Source organism: Gymnogyps californianus, chromosome 3 (assembly GCF_018139145.2).
Source record: "Gymnogyps californianus isolate 813 chromosome 3, ASM1813914v2, whole genome shotgun sequence".
Classification (NCBI taxonomy): domain Eukaryota; kingdom Metazoa; phylum Chordata; class Aves; order Accipitriformes; family Cathartidae; genus Gymnogyps; species Gymnogyps californianus.
In genome coordinates, this window is record NC_059473.1 from 99,364,864 (window position 1) to 99,391,101 (window position 26,238).

The following is a 26,238-nucleotide window of genomic DNA, read 5'->3' on the forward strand; positions in this document are numbered from 1 at the left end:
TTGGGGAAGACACTGGGGAGACTGGCTGTGGATACTCGAAAGATCTATCGAGCTATATGCTCTGTCAGGTTTTGTTCTGCACAGGAGAAAGTTTATTTCCCAGCTGTTGACACAAAGCATCATGTGCATTTGATTATAAGTAAAGCATCCCCTGCTATCACCTGCTCATTTTCCTCTGAAGACATGCATCTGTCTCCCTCAGGCAAATGATAAAAAAATCTAAGGAAAAATGTGCAAAATCTTTGCCATAAACCAGGAAGGGTTTCTACAAACACACAGAAAGCCTAGCTCACATTCATAAATATGATTGGGAAGTTAAGCCACCTATAAAAACATCCGGTAACACAACAATAACCATATTTTTCAAGTGGAAGTCTGTTTTCTCCCCAGCAATGAAAGCTTTCTGTTAATACTCTCTCTTCTGTATGTCATAGTGTCTCAGCTATCTTCTCCTAATATGACCAGATATTATCCCAGAGACTTAGACCTACTGTTATTTGGAGAAAATTTGTACACGTGGAGGAATTGGATCAGAACTAAGATTGCAAAATAAGATCTGGAGTTACAGTGGCTGTACCAGGAATGCGTGTTTGTGGGCAAGGGTTGTCATTATATGCAGTCAAACTGCCCGAGTTTTCACATTTTCCTTCACTGCAGCTGTATGCTTTGGCTGTGTCTGTGACCGTAACTGGAGCTTAAGCTTTCCAGTATTAAACGTAGTTCTGCTCAGGCTGTTATCCAGCATATCTTAATAAATAAGATGAATAAAGTTGTGTTTCAAATTTCTTACAATTTGTGCTATTCACTAAAACTTTCTCTTACTTATCTGCTGTTTTTACCCGCATGTGAACGTAAAGGGTTTAATTTTTCATAAGCTATTGAGTCAAAGTTACTCTATCAGTAATTTCAGACTTTCAGGAGTTTTGTGATTATAGACTGGTGCTGAGGATAGGCAGCGGCCCTAGAGCTTACTGATGCTGGGAAGACTGAGCACAACAGTTGAATGTCTGATGTAGTGCACTGGCTTTTCTGCAACTTTAGACAAAACCGAATTAAGAGCAATTCAGTTATTCAGTTGTGAGTAACTGCTTGCTTCCTGATGTGTGTCTTTTAGAAGGTGGATGAAATGTGAGTGTCTGTCTGCTACATAATCAATAGAATTAAAATCCCCAGCCACTTATTTCCTGTGAAGTGATTAAAATCCACTTTGTACGTAGCTTATGCTGGCCATACCGCTCCTTTACAGCCATATGTCAAGGTAATTATTAGACAGTTTATGAAGTGCTTAAATATAACTGGTCAGCATATATCTTCATAGAGTGTATTTTAATAGTTTTATTCCATTCAGAGAACAAACGGAGTTGAGCTTTGACTGGCCTTCTCATAGTCTCCTCCAAACTTATGTAGTGATATAGCTCTTTCAGCTTTCGAGGGGCAGCTTTTCTTGATATTAAGAGACACTGAAAGGATGCAGCAGTAGATGGTTCTTCTCTGGTTGGTGATGTATAAGTGTCACAAAAGATTTGGTGTTGTAGCTTGTGAACAGCCATTCTGCACATAAGAAGGTCCCTGCAGTGGAACAAAAGCTCTGCTGTTTGCTCGACTGTCTCTAATAAACCTTCACATACATGAGATGTGTAATTTTTAAAATCTTATTTCTATCAATAGATTAAGTCCAAGGTCTAGTATTAAAGTCGAAATTCAGTCTTTGCCATTCCTTCCTCACTGTTTGGTTTATTTTCATATGAAATTTAATAGTCAATTTGAAGCCAACAACTTCTTCTAAGCCAAGTTGTCCCTGGAAGAAGCATAGCTAGAGTTTCAAGACACAGGATTGTTGATGCCATGATGAGGCATCATCTCTAAATCCTACCCCAAAATGGGGTAGGATTTATTGAAGAGGTGATAACTTTTATTAAATCAACAGATAGATTTGGAAAAAAATACAAGCACACAAGCTTGAAAAATCTTTTTTTGGAGCTTCAAAGCTTGCTGGATTTTTCTGCAACTTTACCACTTACTACTTCCTCCTAGACATGTTATCTTGCTGAAATCAGTTATGTATGTTGGTTTAGGTGGCAGTAGATTTCACCTTACATATTTATTTTTCCTGTGATTACATTTATTTTCTTTGATGGTTTAACCAATATTTGAAGGAAGTTACAAGTGATTTGTAATTAAGACACTGGACTGAAAGCCAGCTTGGGTTCTGGGGTATCTGGCTTGACTCTGAGTTTGGGTGTTATTAACATGGCTGATGCATTTGTGTTGTTGTATTCTTGCTGGCTAAAGTGGAAACAAGAATATTTCCCCATTTTTTCCATTTTTAAAATAGAAGGTAATGCAAAACAAGGTATATTATAACATCTTTTTAGACATTCAGGTGTATTTTTGACAGCAGCATATTCTTGATTGCTATTTCTTATGGTCATGTTCTTTATCTCTGAAATAAAAACAAGGAAGTGCTGATACAATTACACACCTTTTTCCTTGGCTAAGTTTATTCTTTGTTGAAAGCCAAGCCAGAGTACTGTCTGTTCAGACTTGAACATAATTTAGAAACATCCTAAGCAAGTGCTGATGGTTCCCAGCCAACTTCTGAAGACAGCATGCCATAGGGTTTTTAAAAGATTTTGGAAAGGATAAAAAATAATACATTGAAGAGACTATTGATTACAGAATAAACAAATTACTCTTACTTAATAGACTCCCCCCTTTTTGCTAGTTTGTGTTGGCATAACATTAACACCTCATTTATTTATTGTTCTGTCCTCTGATTTTCATGTAGACATCTGTCCTCTTCATACAGAAAAAACAATGTTGTATGTTTCACATGAACTGTACAGTGTTTAAGAATATTAGCAGCATGTCAGACTAAGCCCAATGTTCTTCAAAATCCTCTCAGAAAATAGCCTTGAATATCTACAGTGATCTATTGTTTGTGATTTTTTCTGTTGCTGGCAAAACAGATACTTGAAGCCGATACACAAACCAGCACTTATTTGAAAATCAATGTGTAAAACATCAGTTCCTAAAAATCCATCTAAACCTCTAACTTTGTAGAATATATTACTTTGTCAATAAAGCTTGCAAACTCGGGAAAGAACATACGCATTCTCTGGGTTTCACCTATACTGTCTGATAAGCAAAGATCTTGTTTAGCAGTTAGCTAAACCTAAGCAGCCACTGGCCATTTTTGTCCTAGAGAGCAGCCTCCTGGGGTTCAAATAAACCATGAATGCTTTTACTGCCTTTCGTGCTAGATGAGAGGGTACCTCGGTTCTCCAGACTTGTATCCCAATGAATTAGGCTCAGAACTAAGTAGGAGTATTTTTTTTTAAAGGAAAGTAAACTTTTCTTTTTTAAGCAACTTGTTTATAAAGATTTATTAAGTTTTTTAAAACGTACTTCTTGGTCTAAAATAGTTCTCTTATTTGCTTTCTAGTTCAATTTTGTTGGGAAATTGCTTGGACCAAGAGGAAACTCCTTGAAGAGGTTACAAGAAGAAACAGGTGCAAAAATGTCCATTCTGGGGAAAGGATCCATGAGGGATAAAGCTAAGGTACTGTGTCTGGATTCTGGTTGCAATTAGTGTTGAAACATTTGTGCTTTAGCTGTTACACTTAGATTGCCTGTGTACTTATTAATGACCCAATTAGTAGACTCATAATAGACTCTGACTCCAAGGCTAGTTTGTTTTTTTTCAAGTTACATCAATTGCTTAAATACAGTTTTTCTCTTGCTACGCAAACCTTGCTTCCCATATAATTGTAGACCTCCACAGTTACTATATTACCACTGTTATTTAAATAATTCACCTAAAAGAGAAACCAGCTTAAAGTTCGTTTGGTCTGGGAGAAGTCTGTTTCTCCTGACAAAGTATAGCTTGTATACATTGCTGGTGTATTATTGCTGTACATAAATAGGTTTTCTCTTGTGTTTATTGTTTCTTTAGAGATGGGACTTTTTTAAAAGATTGAGTATTTATTCAGGGCATAGTTCTAAAAACAGGTAACAGTGGACATTTTGCTTAAATATGTATAAAAATGCACTATAGATAAAAGAAAAATACTGTGTTTGGAATCACTGCCTCGTCAATGCACCTAGGGTAAGTATTTGTAAGGTAAGGCACCTTCATATATATCTGACCCAGAACAAGTACTGATTGCATTGTGGGGTCTTACTTTACAGTCTGTAGAACAGCAGTATTATGGTCAAGACAGAAATAATGACTGCTAATTTCACTGAACTGTATGTTGCCTTTAGTAACGTTGTGCATTATTCTGCTTTCCTTTCTGTCACCTCTGTCATTCATCTCAGTAGCTAAAATAATGAAAGCAATAATATGCCAGAATAAAGGAAAGGCTAATCAGCACTTTATGGTTGGCATTATTTTGTCTTGGAAATGCGTATCAGTAGTCACACGTGCATTCTGAGGTCTCCAACTACAATATTGAAAAAAAAACCCCACAAAACAGACAAATTAGGCACACAGAATGTATTTCATTTTTTCAGAGATTTCTTTATGACATTGGGCATACTGACACTTCAATTATCTATTTAACATTATATTTTATGATAATAAATTTTGAATGCACTACAGATTTTATTTCTCGGTATTGACAAGTAAAATATTTTATGACTTTTGGCTTACTTCTGGAATGATAAAAAATTACTCCCTGGATGAGTGAACGCATGTGCTGCTAAGTAGCAGTAATTTGCATCAGTACTGCATCTGCCAGCTCCATTCTCAGCCACCCACTCAGATTATTATTGCCAAGAGCAGCAATTGCCCAGACAGGGGAGTGTGAAGGGCTTGTTACCAGCTAAAGATGTTTAAACACACATAAATAAATAGACTATGTCTTCCGATTTTGAGATCAGTCACTCTTCTTATCATATCATTTGAATTTCATCTGATTATAACGAACAGTGCCAGCATGCCAGTTATTACATTCACTCACTAGTATGTCAGCAAAAACAAAATTCAGGTGGTTTGGTTTTTTTTTCCTCTTTATAGAGCATTTAGTCCTTAAGCGTAATCTGAAGTTAAGTATGAACTTCATGGAAACTCATTCATATGAGATTGGTGTAAAAAATGAAGTTCTAGAGTAAAATAGCATTAAATATAGCAATGATGAAACCAACTTCTGTAGAGAAGGCCTCATAAGCGACTGTTATCTTAATCCAATTTAGACATTACTGACTCAAAAGAAAACAAAATCCCTGTGCAATTACAGTGAGAGACAAGAATTATTTGATCCGTGTACATCACTGTTCCAAGCAAAACAGGCTGAGAATGATCATGGGATGGGTAATAGTTACAATTAGCATTTCAGAGAGGATATTCTGGGTTGAGATACTGGTAAAACTTAAAGAAAATATATTTGACTGTGAGCATAAATTATAGTGTGAATTGCTACATTGCTAAGGAAAATACAACTTGCTCTGGTCAAAACAGTTTTCTTGCCATAAAACAAGCCCACTAGTCTCATTTACGCAGTATTTTTTTACTGATTTAAATACAACTTACCAAATTCTGGAGGCTTGTTGTGGTTATTTTGTACCATACAAGAAATCAGCTTATGTATATTGGCGGATGAGTCTTCCTTCTGGAGGAATTTTCAAGAAAAATGTATGTAATTTCTCTCTGTGAACTGGAATTTCCTTAAAGCTGTCTATATTATGCCATGAACCATAATAGTCCCTAGGCAGACTGCAGGCACGTGTGCTTTTCCCCTCCAGGCCAGTGCAGCTGGATGGTGAGCTGCGTCAGAGCAGCAGAAACAGAATTTCTGCTGGAAAATACTAAATACATTTATGCCCTGAATCCTTAGGTACTTAGTGTTTGAAAAGAACTGATCCACTGATTTGGGTTTTTTTAGTGCCAGGATGACAGTAGGCAAATGCTTGGCTGTACAATGAACCACTCTGGCCATGCTCTAATTTTGGGCATATGGAGGGGCAGTTTCCAGTTCTGGGAAGCGGACTCTGTCAAGGGAGCTATATCTGCTTTTCAGAATTTCCTTATCTTTAAAAAAGAAATCTGTGGGTAAATATCAGAGACTAAAGAATTTGGGCTGTTCCTTTCCAGAGCCTCAGGGGACACTGGTTAAGAGTGACTTGAGATTTTTGAGTATCCACTGTGCCTACAGTCTGGGAACAGGATAGATTGATTTGAAAAGGCAATGCAACTTACTTAAAATGAATATTATGAACAACTCCAATTGTGCACAAAATACCACAGAGCTTATATATGTGTCACAGAAAGTTGTGTTAGAAATTGGGCAGCAGTTTCACAGAATGTTATTTGGGATACAAGGAAAACTTACGATTCTTCCAGAGCAGCGTGGCTAATGTGAGTACTTAAATCTCTGTGCTTAAGCTAATGCCACTGGCTCAGCAGAAGTTTAGTTTTCTGTAACAGGAGAAAGATCCTACAGTATTCTGACAGGAAAAACAAGCATCATCATGAAACATGGACAGTCAACTAGATACAACAGAAGATGATGCTGGCTTCTAGATACTTCTTCCTTTTGATTTGGCATGCAAAACTGTAGCTAAAATTTGAAGTATTTATTAGCTGAATAACTCCCATTTATTTTTAAATCATAGAGAAGGTATTGTTCAACATGTTGAGCGTAGCCATGACCACTGAGAATTGTGCCCACCGTAAGAGCACAGCCAGTTTCCAGTGAGTTCTTAGAACAGGTTCAGCTCTCACTATCTTGCTGGCTTACATGCTGCCACTAAAGGTTGTCATTCCTGTAGTGATATAGTATTATAAATATGCAAATGCATTCTTCATAACAGGTAGTGATGAGATTAAACATAGTCATGTTGAGTTGCTTGGCTTTTGATTCTTTTCCATTTCTTTTTCCAAACAGCATGGGAGGCGATTGTAAAAGTAAACAATCAAACTGAAATGACAGGAGAAATCTCATTACAAGCGGAATGAATTGATTGCTTTCATACATAGATGCAGATTTTCTCCTTTTCAACCACGCAATGAATGCTTTTCACTGTGCCATTAAAAAAAAATAAATGTATGCAGTGAGCTGGAATAGCTTTTTTTGCATAAGCTATAGCAGTAAGAGCATGGATTCTCTTTAAAAGAAGCAGAAAAATATATAGCAATGTTTCTCAAACACTTCTATTTCTTGAGCTAGTTACCTGCCAGAGTTTCGTAAGAGAGCACAGTCTTGAGGCTTGCAGCATTTCTCCATACTCCCTGGTTTTAGATTATTTATATGAGCGGTATTTTTTTATTCAGATAAATTATACACCAACATGCAATAAACATGCACTAGATAGTATACTGTCGTGGTTTAACCCCAGCTAGCAACTAAGCACCACGCAGCCACTCATTCACTCCTCCCTGCTCCCAGTGGGATGGGGAGGAGAATCAGAAAAAAAAAAAGTAAAACTTGTGGGTTGACATAAGAGCAGTTTAATAACTATGGTAAAATATAATAATAATAACAATAATAATTTAAAATATAATAATAATAGTAATGAAAAGGAATATAACAAAAAAAGAGAGAAATTGACCCAAGAAAAGACAAGTGATGCACAATTCAGTTGCTCGCCACCCGCTGACCGATGCCCAAGCAGCAATCCCCCTCTCCCAGCCAGCTCCCCCCTGTTTATATACTGAGCATGACGTTCCATGGTATGGAATATCCCTTTGGCTAGTTCAGGTCAGCTGTCCCGGCTCTGCTCCCTCCCAGCTTCTTGCACACCTGCTTGCTGGCAGAGCATGGGAAACTGAAAAGTCCTTAAGATAAGTGCTACTTAGCAACAACTAAAACATCAGTGTGTTATCAACATTATTCTCACAGCATTCTCTCAAATCCAAAACCCAGCACTGTACCAGCTACTAAGAAGAGAGTTAACTCTGTTGCAGCCGAAACCAGGACATATACGTAACTTGGTCTTTGTGTTTTCTGGAACTTCAGAACATCGTATGTGAGAGCAAAATGACAATGATTTCACGCAGATGGAACTGAGAGGAAAATTTTTGTAGGAAAACCAAGAACATTTAGGGCCAGAGATAAAATAACCACGTTGGTGTCATTAGAACTGCCTTTAAGGGCTGCATGACCTGACTGCAGATTGCTGGAGCTTGGGGAGAGTATGTGGGAAGAGTCAAAAACATACTCCTCCCCTTCCACGTTTCCCTAAGAACCCTCTACTGACTGGAGAGAAAATACTGATCTAAGGGACACTGGTCTGAGGTGGGACCTCACCCTTAATAACAGGAGTGGGAACAGATCATCAGCATTAATCACAGTCCAGCCATGGTACTTATCTGCAACATGACATCATCTCTTTTTGTTATGTTTTTTTCAGAGGTGAACTATACCAGAGTAGATGAGACTGTATATGGTGAGGCTTGCCTGGAATGATTATATGTAGCATGATACCAGTAATTAATTGGTATGGAAAATGCTGGTAAAAGAGAGCAAATGAAGGCCATGATCTCAGATTAATAACTGAAATGTTGAACAAGGCATAGAAAAAGCAAAAACATGTTGAGAAAGGGAAGAGGACTCACTTGAAAAAAAAATGGCAGGTATAAATCTTTTGCAAAAGAAAAACTCTACCTTGTACAGAATTTTATCTTTTGTCTTTTGTCTTTCTCATTGCATGTGTAACTTTATGGTGGGAACATTCAAAGAAAGAAAAGATGGAAATTTTCCAGTGAACACAGAATTATGTAGAAGAGAGGCATGTGGAAGCTCCAAAATTCTGAAACAGAGAAGGGTTGTGAAAGAAATCTTGAAAATGTGCAAGTGTTGTAGTTGAAAATTTTTCAGGGTAAAATGTTTGTGCCTTTTTTATTTTTAAAAGGACTTTTTTATTTAAAAATTAACCTAAGTGAATATGTTTGGAAGAGCTGAATAACCTAAGAACAATAAAATGTTTTGATTTTGCTTTAATAATATTTCGAGTGTTACCCAAAGGAAGATTTTTGATTGCTTTTCATTTTGTTAAAAAAAAGAAAAATGGATTTTTAACCTGATTTTTTTTTTCCTGAAAACTCATTGTTCATCACCTGCAAGACCCTTCTTGCAAGACAGATTAACTATTTAAACTGAAGAGGCTCACATTGTCTTTGCAGAAGTCACAGACACTCCAAACATCTTTTTGAACCACTTTTTACTTAAATAAAGCAGGATTTGGAAATTAACGTATAGCCTGATAACAAGGCTATGTATTAGATAAAAGAAGGCTAAAATGTCAATTGCTACAGTGGCACATGGGCCGTCAGCCACACATGAAAGAAAATGTAAGTCATAATGCTTGAGTTAAATCTCCTGAATACTGACGTATAATTGCCACTCCAATTTGAAGTGTTACTTTGTACCTAGAGAAATCCTGTCAACACCAATTGCCCTTTTGTGCACTTCCTGTTTATTACCCATTTCTTTCATTGTTTGAACTTCCACTTACTTATGTCTTTTGTCCTGGCTGTTTGGAGGATGCTGTTACTAAAGATTCCTGTTTCTTTCCTATAAAACATGGGAAATTAGAGAACAAACTTGCACTGCAGCTTTGAAAAATCACGTAAACTATTTGTCCGTGGCTCAATGTTTTGTCAGCTACTGAGTGAACTTTTAACTGCTTTCTTCTTCAAGTTTCAGCTGTTGTTTGAACTAGTTATTAAAGAAAGAAGGTTTCATTACAGAAGAGTTAATTGCAGTAGAACTATCTGCCTTTTATTAATCTGTGGATTAAGTACTTTCCAAAGAAGCTCCACTGCCGCTGGACAACAGCTTGTCCCGTCAAACAGGATTTCTTGCGTTAGCTTTTCTTTTTAAAAAACACGTGCTAAGAACTTGTTGGCAACTAAAAAGATCTGAAGTCAGCACGCAGAGAAACTACCTAGATTCAATGATTAACATATTGGCTTTAATGTGGTTTTTAATAGCCATATTATGCGAGTACCTTATAAAAGATTTTTAAAATATGGGAGAGTTGCAGTGCACACTGGTCTGTTCCCTGCAAATGCTAAGCGCCCTGACTGCAATCCTGCAACCTTTATATGCTTAAATATCTTACAGGATTAAGTCCATATATATAATGTCAGTAGTGGCCAATAACTTTTTGGTTTGAAGCACAATATATTTTTTCATTAGATCATGTCTACCATGAGCAGAGAGTCCTAACAGTGGAGAGTTAATTCTCTGATAGCGTTCTCTTGACTTCATTGGTGTTTCAAGAAGATTATATAAATAATGCTCAGATAGCCCAAAAGGGAAGAAAAAAGCTGCAAGTTTCGTCTATAGGAGGTGATGATCCAAGTATTGCATTATATTCTTTCCCAATCCTATTGCTTTACTGAAACACGAGAACAAAAGCGTCTTCTTTAGTGTCCTGAGTTTCAAAAGCCTTTGAGTGTCACTGCCTGTTATAATCGTTTAAGCTTATGCAGTATGGTTACATATGCAATATTTCCTTCCAAATGAGAGTGGTGGCATTCTGAACAAGAATAAGCAATTGCGTAAGACACTAGAAAGTTTAAAAAAAAAAAAAAAAAATCACCTAGTGGTCTGTTGCACCAGGTTTTACACTGGTGCCACTCTACTTGTGCCGGTGAGGTTGCTCACTCTAGCTTATGGCTATGGTAGTTAAGCCCAGTGTGTCGTCATGAGGTTTCAGCTCTTATAGTTGGAGATACAGATTTGGGAATTTCTATTAAAAGTCCATTTTAGTTCTTTAAAACAGAACCTGTAGGTTTACTTCCAGCCTGCTGGGAGTTTTGATCTGGACTTTAAGCAAAATCGCTGAAATGTTTGTTTCTTAGGTAAGATGTTTCTGTTTCATTGAAGTACTCCTTTATCATCTTTAGCTGTAAAATCTCTAAGGGAAAGATGTGCCAATGTGTGGCACTGGGTTTAGAAAAATGGCTCACATCCAGAAGCATCAATAGCTAGTTTTAAATCACTAATTGGTGCTCACCCATTTAATCTTTTTCTGTTAGGTTTTCCTTTGCTGTGTGTAAAAGTATTATTGACTTTGTATTTTTATCTCTACAGCCATGGTTCCTTACAGCTTACAGTCATTTTACCCCACAAACGCATTTACAACCAAGAGCAGGATTAGGCCCTCAGCATGCCTTCAAGATATGAGCAGAAGTTACAGCAGCACACTGCTTCTGCTGCAACACATTTTTTTTCCCTTCCTAAATCTCTCCAGCTTCCTGATACTGACTGCTGTGAGTCTGTAAGGACTATAACAACCAGCAACAAAGAAAAGTGCAAGCAAAAGGAAACAAACAAAAAGCAGAGCACCCCATATTTTGAAACTGAAATCTTTAAAGGATCATTTGGAAAAGGCTACTAACTCTTTAGTCTACTGTAATCTACATTCTCTCAGTTTTTCCTTTAAGTGAGCATGTCAAATGGTACCAAAGGCTTTCAAACTCTAAAGCTACGTTTTACCTGGAAAAAAAAAAATTCCAAAGAACATATTTTCTCCTTATACAGAGAAAATGGAAATCTGTTGGCAGGCACAGACTAAAAGAAGAGACCGTCTTTATCACTGTTTCCTCCAGCGTTACTCATGTTCTAGCAACTTTCAGTTACTCAACAACCCCAGTTTCTGTGGAAAATACCTCTATGTATCACCTCTAATGTTATGTAAACTCCTTTTTGCTCTGATAGGGGAGAGAGGTTGAGGCAGATACAGATCACAACCAATATTTCTTAGAATAGTTTTTAGTCTTTAAGCTGTTTTTACTAACAGCAGATAACTGTTCTCACAGCACATTCACTTAGTCTGATATCTGAATTGCAGTCTCATGATTACCTGGTTGGAGCAACGTTTGGGAAGCCAACTCCAACTATATACTCAGAAAATAGAGGGTAATACTGGCAGGTCAATATTTTAATATCACAGTACACTGAGGGCTTTCAGTTGTATATCTTCCTCTGGCACAAAAAGAATGAAGAGTATTCAGCGAGGATCTTTCTAGCTGGGGAGTCATAAATCTCTTCATTTTCTACCATATCTCTGCATATTTTGGTTTATTTTCTGTATTGGGTTTGCATGCCAAGGTTTGGTAGCAGGGGGGCTACAGGGGTGGCTTCTGTGAGAAGCTGCTAGAAGTTTCCCCTATGTCCAATAGAGCCAATGCTAGCTGGCTCCAAGATGGACCCGCCACTGGCCAAGGCCGAGCCCATCAGCGATGGTGGTAGCGCCTCTGGGATAGCATATTTAAGAAAGGGGGGGTAAAAAAACATGACGGCAACGGCAACCAGAGAGAGGAGTGAGAAGATGTGAGAGAAACAACTCTGCAGACACCAAGGGCAGTGAAGGAGGGGGAGGAGGTGCTCCAGGTGCCAAAGCAGAGATTCCCCTGCAGCCCGTGGTGAAGACCATGGTGAGGCAGGCTGTCCCCCTGCAGCCCACGGAGGTGAACGGTGGAGCAGATATCCACCTGCAGCCCATGGAGGACCCCACGCTGGAGCAGGTGGATGCCCCGAAGGAGGCTGTGACCCCGTGGGAAGCCCTTGCTGGAGCAGGCTGCTGGCAGGACCTGTGGACCCGTGGAGAGAGAGGAGCCCACGCTGGAGCAGGTTTGCTGGCAGGACTTGTGACCCCATGGGGGACCCATGCTGGAGCAGTCTGTTTCTGAAGGACTGCACCCCGTCAAAAGGACCCACGCTGGAGCAGTTCGTGAAGAACTGTAGCCTGTGGGAAGGACTCACGTTGGAGAAGTTCGTGGAGGACTGTCTCCCTTGGGAGGGACCCCACGCTGGAGCAGGGGAAGAGTGTGAGGAGTCCTCCCCTGAGGAGGAAGGAGCGGCAGAAACAACGTGTGATGAACTGACCGCAACCCCCATTCCCCATCCCCTGCGCCGCTGGCAGGGAGGAGGTAGAGAATTCAGGAGTGCAGTTGAGCCCAGGGAGAAGGGAGGTGTGGGGGGAAGGTGTTTTAAGATTTAGGGTTTATTTCTCATTATCCTACTCTGATTTGATTGGTAATAAATTAAACTAATTTCCCCAAGTTGAGTCTGTTTTGCCCGTGATGGTAACTGGTGGGTGATCTCTCCCTGTCCTTATGTCGACCCAAAAGCCTTTCATTATATATTCTCTCCCCTGTTCAGCTGAGGAGGGGAGTGATAGAGCGGCTTTGGTGGGCACCTGGCATCCAGCCAGGGTCAACCCACTGGATTTTCCTCTTGCCTCTCTGTACTCTGTGGGAATATTGTCTTTCTCCACACCATTTGTTAGCACCACATTCCTGGCAGACGGGAGCATCTTTTGTCTGGTCGTTTTTGCAGCTTCCATTGGTTATCTCTCTGTCTGGCTTGCTGGCTGAGCTGGGAACAAACTCAAAAATATGATACCATTGAGCCAAGACACAGTTAACTGGTCCTACTGGGATAAATTCTTCCCTTCCTGATATTCAGATGGTCCTTTCTGCATACCTCATCAATGAGATGCCTTCTGATAGATAGTCCCTTATCTATCAGAAAACTCCTGTGTTAACAGGTGTCTCCTTAATATCATTGACCAGTAACTTTGGATTTGGAACCTGGCTAGAAAGATCAACTGCCTGTTATCCTTCAATTTATGCAGTTTCAAATGATCTGCAACACAGTAACCCCTGGCTGTTTCAGTTTGTGCTATAAAATTTTGGGAAAGTCCATTTGTTTCAGTTTCTGTCAAGTTTATTTGTTTCCTTGCAGTATGGATTTTTCCTTCTGAAGGTGGTTTGTCATATTTATGTCAAAGATTTAAGATGTTTTCTCTGACTTTCCTCTCTGAGTTTTAGAACTCATTTAAGTACATAGCCCATCTTGCTGCAGAGAAAACAGTCTTTTCCCCAGTCCCTCTTGGGTTAAGAACATGTCTCCTTTGTTTTGGCTGGGTGCTCAACAACTCTGACCTTGCTTAGAGGAGTCAGAAAAAGAAAGATGTGTGTGTGTGTGTGACATATAGCTGTAATTCATGGTTGAGCTTAAGTCATTCTATATTAGCGAGTTCCTTCTGATGTCTTCTACAGTGACTAGGGATATCTGTCTTTTATCAATAATTTGAAATTCCCATGCTATTTAACATTCAACTCTTCTATCCCCAAAAGATGCATAATTGCCTCCAAAGTTTCAAAATCATTTCATAACCCATTTCCTAAATGTTTCTATAGATTGATAGGAAGTTCCCAGTAGATGACACCACTTCCATTTTAAGAGGAGTATAGCTCAAGTAGCATTACTCTCAGATTATCACCAAATTATTTAACAGTGTTCCTTTCACTTTGGTATAAAACTTACTGTCTTCTCAAGACATACTTGAATAAGCCTCCAGACCATTCCATGTCCTAAATGTGGATGATATGCCACCTTTTCTTCCGTTCTGAGTTTCATGCAGCAGGTAAAGAAAAAGCATCAATACCAAACCACCCTTTATATCAGAGAAAGATACCACTATCATTCTAGGTCCTCAGACCCCCCAAATTACTGTTTCCTTGGCACTGTGGCTCCTTGTCTCTGCCACAGTGAGTTCCACCTTGCTTGAGTCTCCCAAGTTCTAGAAAAATCTCTTCTCTAGAGATGTGGCTTGTGGTTTATGCTGCCTGTCACCTCTGACCTGGATTTCAGGATCTAGGTCTGAAGGTCGGGCAGTGGGGTCATCTTTTGACTTCTCCAGTCGGATTCCAGTTCTTCTCTGGATCTTCTGCCTTGTCACTGTGGGAGTATATGAACAGGACTTTGTTGTCCCATTAGAGAAGTCATTTATGTCTCTCAGTAAGCAACCTGTACCTACCCTCGTGGCAGCTGGAAAGTTTTTAGTTGCACTTTTATAAAAAAACATTATTTGTGAGTGGAGACATCAAATTTGTGTCAGCAGGCTTTTACATGTTACTTATGAAAACAAGATTTACAATATTATAGCTAGAACCCAATTTACTGCAGCTTTTTTTCATGTAATTAGATACTTACCGGTATGCAGTGTCCCCTCCTGAAGAGGGCACAGGTCACAAGGTAGCTGTTGTTCCTCAGTATTGGAGCTTGTTTTCACTGGTGCAAGATCTGGCCTACCATCAGAGTCAAGAATTAGCCATCAGGAATTGCTGGGTCGCAGAAGCACCATATTTATCTCCTGACCATCTCACAGCCAGTCCCTCCCTGAGGCAACAGTAACAAAAAGACCTTGGTGAAGATTGCTATGCTGGCGTTTTGCTCAGTGAATATTCCCCAGGAGAGAAAAATCCTAAATTGAACAAATCAAAAAAACTTTATGGCATTTTGGGCTCTCAGAGACAAATTTTGGACTATAAATTTTGGGCTGTAAATATTGGAAACAGTCTGCGTCATTGATTCTATAACTTACCCATGATTTCTGGGAAAAAGCTATAAATACCAAATAATCTGTGCAAGCTTGTGTGCTTATTAAAGGGAACTGAACTGAAGCCTCTGACCTTGTTGATATGCTGGTTTTTTATGAAATTATTTGGTATTCTATAAAAAAGATTTATGTTTCTGCATACACGTGGAGAATTGGAACACAAGTTTTTATTTTAAATTGGAAAGATGGCAGAAAAATCGAGATTACCATATCTTCCTAACCTTGACCTATATTAATTACTGATGAAAAATTAAAGTTCATAGGTTGGTTACATGCAAAGGTAGGTTAAGACAATCAGGAAAGTGGGACACTCATTTAAGTACTTAAAAAACTTATAATTTAAATAAAATATGATAATTGTTGGAATGTTCTCCTTTGAATCCTAGGGAAATCTATAAGATATCCTCTGATACTCTCAGTATCCCAGAAGTGCAGTTCTTGTACTGCTGAAGCCAGTGGCAGTTTTACTAATGACCAGTGAGAGGAATAAATCACTCTTAGTATTTTGCTGAGTGAGCAAGTGAAATTCAAATGCAATCTCCAAATATTTCTCTATTAATTCTTAGACTAAAGTCCCAGTCTGAAGAGTGAGATGTTAGAATGGTTGCAGAGATTCAGTCAGATATATCACTTTAAGTATTTCCTGCTAACTTGATTCATGGAGTGATATGATACTTCCATGTAATTAGTGATGGCATTTTCAAAACGCAATAACCAAGAGGGCAGTTTAACTCTGTGTTAAAAATTTCATACTCTAAGGCTGATAGTTAAGAAAATTACATTGTCCTCACAAAAGAATTATATCAGACCTCAAACACATGTTGAAAAATCCCTGCTTTATTACTGATGCAATGCAGTGGTGATACTAAAAGTCTTCATCGCCTCCCTCACATCCAGTGTTAAGACAGACTTACATATTTCTTAGCTCTGACAGGACATTTGTAAGGTTTATACTGCTGTTTTTAAAAAGGTGGGACACATTCTTCTCTTTCTGCTAAATTAGACTACTTCCAAGGGGCAAAACGTTGAGATAGTGCTTCAGGTTTATTCTTTCTCTTCTGAGTTAAAAATGATGGAGGACCATGAAACTTTAAAGGACACAAAGCAGATAAGTTGCAAAAGAGAGGAATGTGGGAAGGGTAAAGATGTCCCTTAGTGAAGAAAAATATGTATTATTTGAAGTAGTGAAAGATTACATGCTTTCTGTTTTGCCAACTTGTAAACATTTAGTAAATTTTTGACCTGAAAACAGTTTAAATTTTTTGTTTGTGGAATATCGTAGGGTTTTCTAAATGCCCCAGCAAAGTAAGCAAAGCTGTGTACACATGTATTATGCATTAGAAACAAGCTGCTGAGTAACTCAGCTGCAATCTCCCTCTGTCTGTAATGGTGCCAATTTGACACTCAAAAGTCTGAGTTTGACATCCAGATTTGTGCCAAACTCTTCTTGATTTCAGATGATTCAGATTTCGTCAGCCAGAGAATCATTTGGTGCTTGTTGGCGCCGTTCGGTTGCTTCCACTGTCTGTGGGGTTACTCTGGTGCCTCACCTTGCCACAAAGGTTTGGTTGTGAGACCGTGCAGCCAACTGGGAGATCCCCTTCTCCTGCACGTGGCATTTGCAAACCTGCGCGGCATAGTGTGAGTCCTGATGCTAACATCAGTGCCCTTGGAGCAGGCAATAAGTTTTCTTAAAAGAAATAAGCTCGGGAAGGAAAAAAGCAGTACATTAATGTGTGAGAGAGAGGAAGATAAAAAAAAAGAGACAAGGAAATTGTAAGTAAAGGAACTCAATGGCTTACAGCAATTTGGGGGACTGCAGATCTTTTCACACTGATGTTTTTTCCCATCTGTACTTTTTCAGAACAGTGATTTATATTCCAAAGTATTTTATTTATCTACATGCGGTTTCATAAAGACCAGGTTTGATCTTGCTGAGTTTTGTTTTATGATTATTGTTCTTACTGTTTTACATATAGATAAGTGCAAAAAGAACTGCTTTGAATTATTTGTAGCAATTACGTTAAATCCCAGTTTTCCATGCATAATGTTATCTGTACTCTTGAGGATCATGATAAATACTTTTAATACACTTTAATGGATTACTGTTACAGGGAATTTTGCATTGCCACAATAGAGGCAGCGTTACAGTAAATTAAATTACAGTGCACACAATTAAATAGAATAATGAAAAAAATCAGACTTGAAGCAACAGCTCTTTGGAGTCCTCTGAAATTCGATTCCACGATAAACATAATAGGAGAAGATAGTGAGTGGAATTCAGATAGCTAAGCCAGATATTATTTTGTTTGTAATATCTCCATCAGGGATTAATGTTCTCTTATTCAGAGACATTGATTTGTCTCTGGATTATTTTTCTGATTGATTACTGTTGTAATGTAGCATTCCTTTTTCATTTACCTACCCAACATCAATATAACTTTAGAGCTATAACTTCATCGTGGTGCAGTTGTTATGCAATCTGCAATTATTTGTGGCTTCTCAGTAACAGCTTGAAGGAAATCTGTACAGATTTGACTTGAGCTTATAGCTGTATATTACCAAAAAAAACCCCCGCCTTCCTTTCATCTTCCCTGAAAAAGAGTAATATTAATTTTACATATTCTCTGACAACAGCTCCTTTCCAAAAACACTTGAGCATGAGATACGTTTCTGTTTTATCAAACATAGCTAAAGTAAGGCATGTGTGCATCTCTGGACGGTCATTATTTTGAATATGCAATGAAATCAGAAGGTATGATATTAACGTTGCAAATGGTATTATTGATTTTTTTTCCTTATTTTTCTTATTTCTGTTATTTTATTGGAGATAAACATGAATTCAATCCAATATGGAGCTGGCATTTGGAGTGAGGAGGAATATAAGTTTTGCATTTAGTTCCCATCACTGTGTGGCTCTGGCTGTCTTTCCTAGATTCTTACTTTCCCCACAATAAAGGATAACAGTTCTTGCCCATCTACTTTAGAGAAATCTACAGATAATTAATTCATTGATAATTATAAATCTCTTTACAAACACTGCATGTTATTGCACTAAATTCAAAGTTTTCTGAGTTCAGATGAGTGAGCTGTTATCCCTGCAGAATACATCCCACTCCTAAGGACACCTGTGGTTGTGCTCAAGGCTTTCAGGTTCTTTTCCCTTTTTTGTACTGGTGTGATATTTTACTATTTATAAAGTCAGATATTCCATTGGTTTAAATCAGATCAACTCCATTTATAACCCAAAAAAGAATGAATTTTTATTTTTACAGAATTTGGGGAGGAGGTGGGAGGCGTAGCGGTTAGCGGTTAAAATATGCACACAAAGCCTTACCCTGATCCCCATCTTCTGTCATCTTTTGCCTTTCACGCTATCTGAGAAGTTTCTTTGAAACCAAGTCTTTAGAAGTAACCCTGGCACTTAACACCAGACCCTGACCTCATAAACTGTGTTTAGAAGACATAGGAACTTGGTTGGGGTTTTTTTAGCTTATAGATGTGCAAATGCTTTGCTGAATTTAGGCCTTACAGGCAAGTCCTCCCTTCCTGTGCTTACAAACCCTTGCTGTGAAAGTCAATGGCTGCATGTTGTGTGTTTGTTCTTTGGCGCTCCAGCACATGAATGATTTAGGGGATATCTACAAACTTTGAAGAATTCACTTAAGAGTCATTTTTTGAAGTGGGGAAAAAAATAAATAAAAACTGCTCTGTTTTTCTGTCCAGCTACAGGTCCCACTTCGTCTCCTGTTATATTAAAGGTCTGTTACCAAATGCTTTTTATCTGGCATGAGAGGGAAAGAAAAAGGATGTTTCCTTTGTATTATGTTGTTAATCCTTCTCCAGAGGTCTGTTTATAGGGTAGGGAGATATAGGGAATGGCCAGCAAGCCTTACTTCCTTAATTAAAAACATAATTAACCATGCATGTAACTCTCTCAACTCTAGTGTAACACTGGTATTATATTGAGTCTCTGGCTATTAAGAGACTTGATCCAGAGTTACATATGTAAGTCCAAAAATAATGTTTCACATTTCTTTAAATTCATGTAGCAAATCTGTACTCTTGAATGGTTTGACAATAAATTAGTCTGTTTTACTGTTTCAAGGCCAAACTGTTGGTGTCAACTGTTGCAAACGGAATTAATATTTTAGTTTGTTCTTTCAAAGATTTAGCTGCAGTTGCTCAAACACACTCCACAGAAATTAATCTCTTGCAATTGTCACACAATGAAATATAGGAAGCTTTTTTTCTAACTATTTTTAAGTAGGAGGCTCAATCATGGTGCTAAAAAGTCCATGGTAAAAAATGTTGTGATATTGAACCTCTGAATCAAAATCTTTTTTTGTCCCCTTGATGATCCAGACCCCAGATAATTTGTAATGAGGATCATATGAGTCTCCATCTTTTACAGTTCCTGTACTGGAAATAGCTACCTTTAGTTTTGTCTGTTTTCTGCCATCTTCTCTTTCCTCTTATTGCGTAAGCAGAGCAATGTAATGAATCTGCAGATTTGCTTTCTCCTCTCATGATGCAGGCAGCTATCACAGGGAATAAAGTGGTGTCTCACACTGCTAGCTAGATTATATACAGTCTTAGATTAATAATGTAGATAGATAATGTTTATTATATACACCAGATATTTTGAGGGAGAGAAATTTCTTATGAGTTTTCCACTATTCCAGTTTTGAGTGGTCTGCTTGTCCTGTGGCTACTGCCTAGCACTACCACGCAAAAAGATGGATACATTCTCACTTGTAACTCTTTCTTCTGAACATCACAGAATGTATAAGGGGAGAGAGATTCCTCCTTTAGCTCTCTAATGCAAATTACTCTGTAGGCCCTCTGTATAGCGAATGTCAGCCACCTCTGTAAGACAGTCTGTTCCCTCTTTGGACATCTACATCTCCTAGATACATGGGATGAATCTTACTGTCTTCACTGACTTACACAACTAGCTTAGGCTGCACACCTGACTTTAGAGGAGCTAGAAGTACCTGAGATGGATACTGGCTGTTCCTGATCCCACCATCACTGAGGGAGTGAGACTATTCAAAATTCCTGTTTCACTTTGAGGAAGCCAATTCTGTTCCAAGTTCTAGAAATAAGAGGAAAGTGTATGCCAAAGCTTTTCTCTTGAGAATCCACTTTTCTTCAGGTTTTTAGGGCAGAACTAGTCATTCAGCTTTTATGTTTTCTTCTCTGAATGGGAATTTTATTAATTTCATCCACCTGTATGTATTTCTTACCTATTTGTTACGTCCCTGCAGCTTGAGAACATAAGACTCCTCCTGTGTTTAACTCTGAATTCATAGAAAATATTTAATGGGTGTAACAGTCCAAACAAGTGTATGAAACAGAATTTGCAAACTGTCCCTTCACACTAGAGGACAGATACCTTACTGTAAACTTTGGCGAAAATTGAAAAAACAAAGAAAACAAAACTCCAAACAAACAAACCAAAAAAGCCACAATGTGACTCAGAAAGGAAGTAGGAGAGCTTGAGGGCAGCAGTCTGTTCTAAAGTCATTAAACAATTCCAACAGAATTGAAGAACATGTATTGAAACAGAAGAACATTTACTGAATATGATGAACATATAATGTCATATGATTAAGTACACTGTCCAAAATTTTTTCTTAAGAATACAAAAACAGCTACCCCAAATGCCAGCCTAGCTGTTCTTTGTAACTTGACTTTTCTATGAGTTCTTTAAGGGTTTTGCAGATCTCAGCTGATTGGGGCACTCAACTCATTATCTATACATAATGGGCAACATGAAGGAGATTTCATGTACATTCAGAGTCTATTATGCATGTAAGTGTCCAAGAATTTCAAAGTAGCTTTTTGAGGTGTTGAAGAAAACTGCAGCTAATATCATCTTCTGCACGTGGAAGTAAAATTAAAATTTCTCATTAACACACGCTCCTATCTTTTTCAAATTTTGTTTGGTAACAGAGCTAGAAACATTGGTGCCATTGGAAGGATACCCACAAAATCACCTAACATACCACATATATAGTGAGGAATCTGTGGTGTCCCAAATACCATTCGTATGCAGTTGCTGTTGATGCTTTTGACTTTATGGTGGTGCCCATATTCACTGGAATAACACTTGTAATAATATTGCTGGCTTCTTATTTTGAAGTATTTAGGTGAAACATGACTATTGTATATTCTGCATCAAATTTAAAATAATGTAGAGAATGAACTTATAAATTATGGGGTTTTTAAATGACATTCACATAGGGTAACTTCTAAGTTTTTTTTTCTTTGGGGTTTACCATTTATAACTTTCCTGCTTAGTCTACCAGATATACAATATGTATTATTATCTATAGATACATATTCAGATACGATAATTTTAATGCAAATTCACTGTTAAATGAAAATGTTTACTTTCATTGCATTGAAGTATATCAGTATTAAGAACTGCTAGAATAGTTTATAAATAAGGTTCCAAAATCTGTTCACAAATAGATGTGAACTGTTCATACATGACTGGGAGCTTATATCCAGTACTTCAACTACAGTGAATAAAATGTCATTCATCATCAGGACTATATGGAATTTTGGCCTAATACATGTATAGAAATATATTTCAAATGTATTCTGGCAATCTGTTCATGAAGGGGATAGTCTAGAATCATAAACAGATGAAAGGATTTTACGTATGTAGCTTAAGAATGCAGAATAAACCCATCTATATAAACTTACTTTTTTTCACGTGGGCTTCAGTGAGAAAGGGTTTAATAGATCTTAGACCATGTTATTTGTTGTATGGACTTTTGTTTCCAAACTGGTCTTCTCCATGTCTCAGCTATAAAATTTGCTTGTATTATAGAGCAATAAGGGCAAATTTTCACATTTTGTATTATACTATTTGTAGAATGTAGTACAGCACTGAAATCTAAGAGTTGTCATACTACACCGAATTATTAACTCATCTAGTGCTATTTCCTGGCTCTGGAAATAGTATTCAGTGTTTTAGAAAATTATGAGGGGAGAAATAGGGGCAAATAATATTCCTGGATAATTGAAAAAGCTAATATGGTTGAGGAGAGAATTCCTTTCTATCACACATAAGTTATCACCTTATACCATGAAATACAAGATCAAATGACCCTTCCTAATACATTAGCTAGCATAGAAGCATATGTTATGCTTTTCCATTCAGCATGCCTAATTAAATTTTGCTAAGCTATTTGTACAAAGATTTCTTGTTGGATTGTATCAAGAAATGTTATTAGAAAAAAAATCTTTTGTGTCTTTGGAACAGATTATATGTATGGGACTGAAAGTGTGGCAGGAGTATTGCAGGCAAATATTAGAAGAGATTCCTGATACCAGGAAGAAAATCTAAGAAAGACTACGTTTAGATAAGAGTTGCAACAAAGCTCTGACAGGTGATACCAGTCTAACGGGTTTCCATATCTTGAGTTTGATTTATTTCTTTCATTTTCTGTAAGTTAAAGAAAAGGGTTTATAGACTTCAAGGAAGTGTCATTGCTTTAAGACTCCAGTATTATGGGGCATGAAAAACTGGGACTTCTTCCATACACCATGATATATTTGTGATGGTTTGTTCCTGTATTTCTGTGAATGATTCGTGATGTATGCTCTCATTTTAATTTAAAGTATAGAGAAGTCATTCATTGTATGTTGAATAGGCCACAGTTGAGTGTTATTAAGAAGATGAATATGCTTCTGGACTGATATGAGTGTATCTGAGTGATTTGAAATGTTAGAAATTATCCTGTCAGCTTTTGGCATCTCAGGGGATAAAACCAAAAATGCTGAGACTACACATAAAGTGATACTTTTATATTGTTTATTCTTTTCTACTTTCTTTAGATGCCTTTGGTGTATGAATGGGTGTAGTCATTAGTTGGATCTTTGAGCTGCTTGTACTTATATATGTGTTTGCTTTTTTTTTTTTAATGTAGGATTTTATTTCTGTCCTATTTATTACTCTATTCTCAGTTCAGGGAGGTCGTGTTACTGGACAATTTCTAACCCTTTAGATGTTTATTCTTTCTGTACCTGCACAGCCCCTGGTGTGGGCCTGACCTGGAGACACTAGATTCTGCAAGAGTCAAAGGACATGTGTGTCTCTGAAGTTCGAGGAAGCTCAAGCATAAAAGCAGGGTAAACTTCACCTTGTTCCATGCACTGCTATTCACATCACCATAGGTGAACTCCTGCATTGTGCCATCCCCCAGGAGAGGCTATCAGTCTCCACTGGCTATAGCCCAGGGGACATCGGTCTTCTCATTTAGCTAGCTAAGGTCCATGCCTGAAATTGGGTGGTGTGAATACTACTTCGATGTACACAACATCAAATTTTCATAAGAATGAGCTCAAGCTGCTTCTTTGGCCTGGCAGTGGTTATACAATATCACTGCAGGGTGTAGTGAAATATATGGATGAAAAATTGGACATGAGCTGGCAATGTGTGCTTGCAGCCCAGAAAACCAGTCATACTCTGGGCTGCATAACAAGAAGCATGGCCAGCAGGTCGAGGGAGGTGATTCTCCCCCTCTACTCTGCTCTGGTGAGACCCCACCTGGAGTACTGCATTCAGCTCTGGGGTCCCCAACACAAGACATGGACCTGCCACAAAAATGATCAGGGGGCGGAGCACCTCTCCTATGAAGAAAGGCTGAGAGAGCTGGGGTTGTTCAGCCTGGAGACGAAAAGGCTCCAGGAAGACCTTTTTGTGGCCTTTCAATGTATAAAGGGGGCTTACAAGAACGATGCAGAAATACTTTTTACCAGGGCCTGTAGTGGCAGGACAAGGGACAACAGCTTTAAACTGAAAGAGGGTAGGTTTAGATTGGACGTAAGGAAAGAATTTTTTATGATGAGGGTGGTGAGGCACTGGAACAGGTTGCCCAGAGAAGTTGTGGATGCTCCATCCCTGGAAGCGTTCAAGGTCAGGTTGGATGGGGCTTTGAGCAACCTGGTCTAGTGAACTTCTCATTAAGAGGTTTGGGTGGGATGAATTTTTGACAGGTTATAGTGTCATCATTGGAGAAAAAATCTTTATTGAGCCTGAGAAAGATGTGGGTTTTGTATAAAAAAAATAGTAATTTTTTTCTTACCTTAATCAGACATTAAGATCGACATTACCAAAATGAGTAAGAATAATAGTTCCTAAATACTAGATTGCTGTTTATAGTTTTCTAAATTTTCATCTAAAAATAAAAAATAAGCTACTTAGCTGTTATCGATTATGTTCATGTGTAAAAGAACATAATAAATCTCACATTGCAGTTACTACATAATTGTATCTTATTATCTTACTATATCTTGTTTTAACTTTCACTGTCTTACACAATGAAATATGTTCTTATTGTCTCTCCATTCCTAATTGCTTCACTGGCCTTTATTTTTCTGTTGTTCCAAAATCTTATGAATATCAATATAATTTCAGAAGTGGTTGGAACGTTCTTTTTAGGCATTTCATAAACATGTTTCTGGCAGACTTGGTTCGAGTGAACAGTCTTCAAATACTGCATTTCAATTTAGTTTTGATACAGATAAGAAAGACTTATCAAGCAGCTTTTGTAAAATTGACACCACCAAGCATTTTGTGCAACATAATATAAAGAGAATGCTGAAATACAAAGTAAAGTGACATTTTTCTAAGGATATGCAGATTGCAATATGGTATAAAATATTCTGCAGGACAGCAGATAATTGTCTTTTGAATTTGTATGTAAACTCTGAAACCAAAAGTGTTCCTGAAAATGGAAAATAATCAGCTTCTTAATAACATCATTCGTCGAAGATAAACTTTTGAAAGAAGAAGTATCATGACCAACATATTTAGCCACAATAAAAAGAAATAAGTTAATTAATAAAGATACAGTGTTATCTCTGACATGGTACAACAGAGAACATAGATTAAAAAAAAAAGTTAAAATGTACTCCTACATAATGAAGCTAGTAAATGCATGTGGATTTGTCCTGGTTTTGGCTGGGACAGAGTTAACTCTCTTCTTAGTAGCTGGTACAGTGCTGTGGTTTGGATTTAGTGTGAGAATAATGTTGATAACACTCTGATGTTTTAGTTGTTGCTAAGTAGCGCTTATCTTAAGCCAAGGGCTTTTCAGTTTCCCATGCTCTGCCAGCAAGCAGGTGTGCAAGAAGCTGGGAGGGAGCAGAGCCGGGGCAGCTGACCTGAACTAGCCAAAGGGGTATTCCATACCATGGAATGTCATGCCCAGTATATAAACTGGGGGGAGTTGGCCGGGAGGGGCGGATCGCGGCTCTGGAGCTAACTGGGCATCGGTCAGTGGGTGGTGAGCAATTGCATTGTGCATCACTGTTTTTTTTTTCTCCCCCCCCCCCTTCCTTTTTTTGCTATATTCCTTTTCATTACCATTATTATTATTATATTTCATTATTACTATTGTTAGTATTATATTTTACTTTAGTTATTAAACTGTTCTTATCTCAACCCACGAGTTTTACTTTTTTTTCCCTTTCCTCCTCCTAATCCCACTGGGAGGGTGGAGGGGGAAGCGGCTGTGTGGTGCTGAGTTGCTGACTGGGGTTAAACCACGACAGGATTTCATCCAAGAAAAAGAATACTGTCTACTAGAGATTCAATACTGTATAACTTGGGAAAAAATAAACATCTCTCTACCTGCCAAGGCCATGCAAGCCTTGACAATGGTTTTTATATCAGGTTCCTACTCTACTTTCACCAGTCCATCTTCGGCACTGCCACTGACCACACAAAACTTTGGCCATCTCATCTAAATCCATACTGTGGGTGAATACAACTCCTGATTCAGATCCATAAATGTAGGTGGCTATATGGAAATGAAATGCATAAACTCGTGTTGGAATCAGTGGAGATTTAATGAG

The 26,238-nt window shown here is 38.0% G+C and overlaps 1 protein-coding gene across 2 annotated transcripts in view; it reads left to right on the top strand.

The window, feature by feature from the left end:
* Nucleotides 1-26,238, top strand: part of KHDRBS2 (KH RNA binding domain containing, signal transduction associated 2) — a 368,147-nt gene that overhangs the window by 132,529 nt on the left and 209,380 nt on the right. For both annotated transcript variants that reach the window (XM_050894052.1, XM_050894051.1), the window contains exon 3: nucleotides 3,446-3,562. In XM_050894052.1, the coding sequence (XP_050750009.1) occupies nucleotides 3,446-3,562 (117 nt within the window). The remainder of the gene's footprint in view (nucleotides 1-3,445; nucleotides 3,563-26,238) is intronic.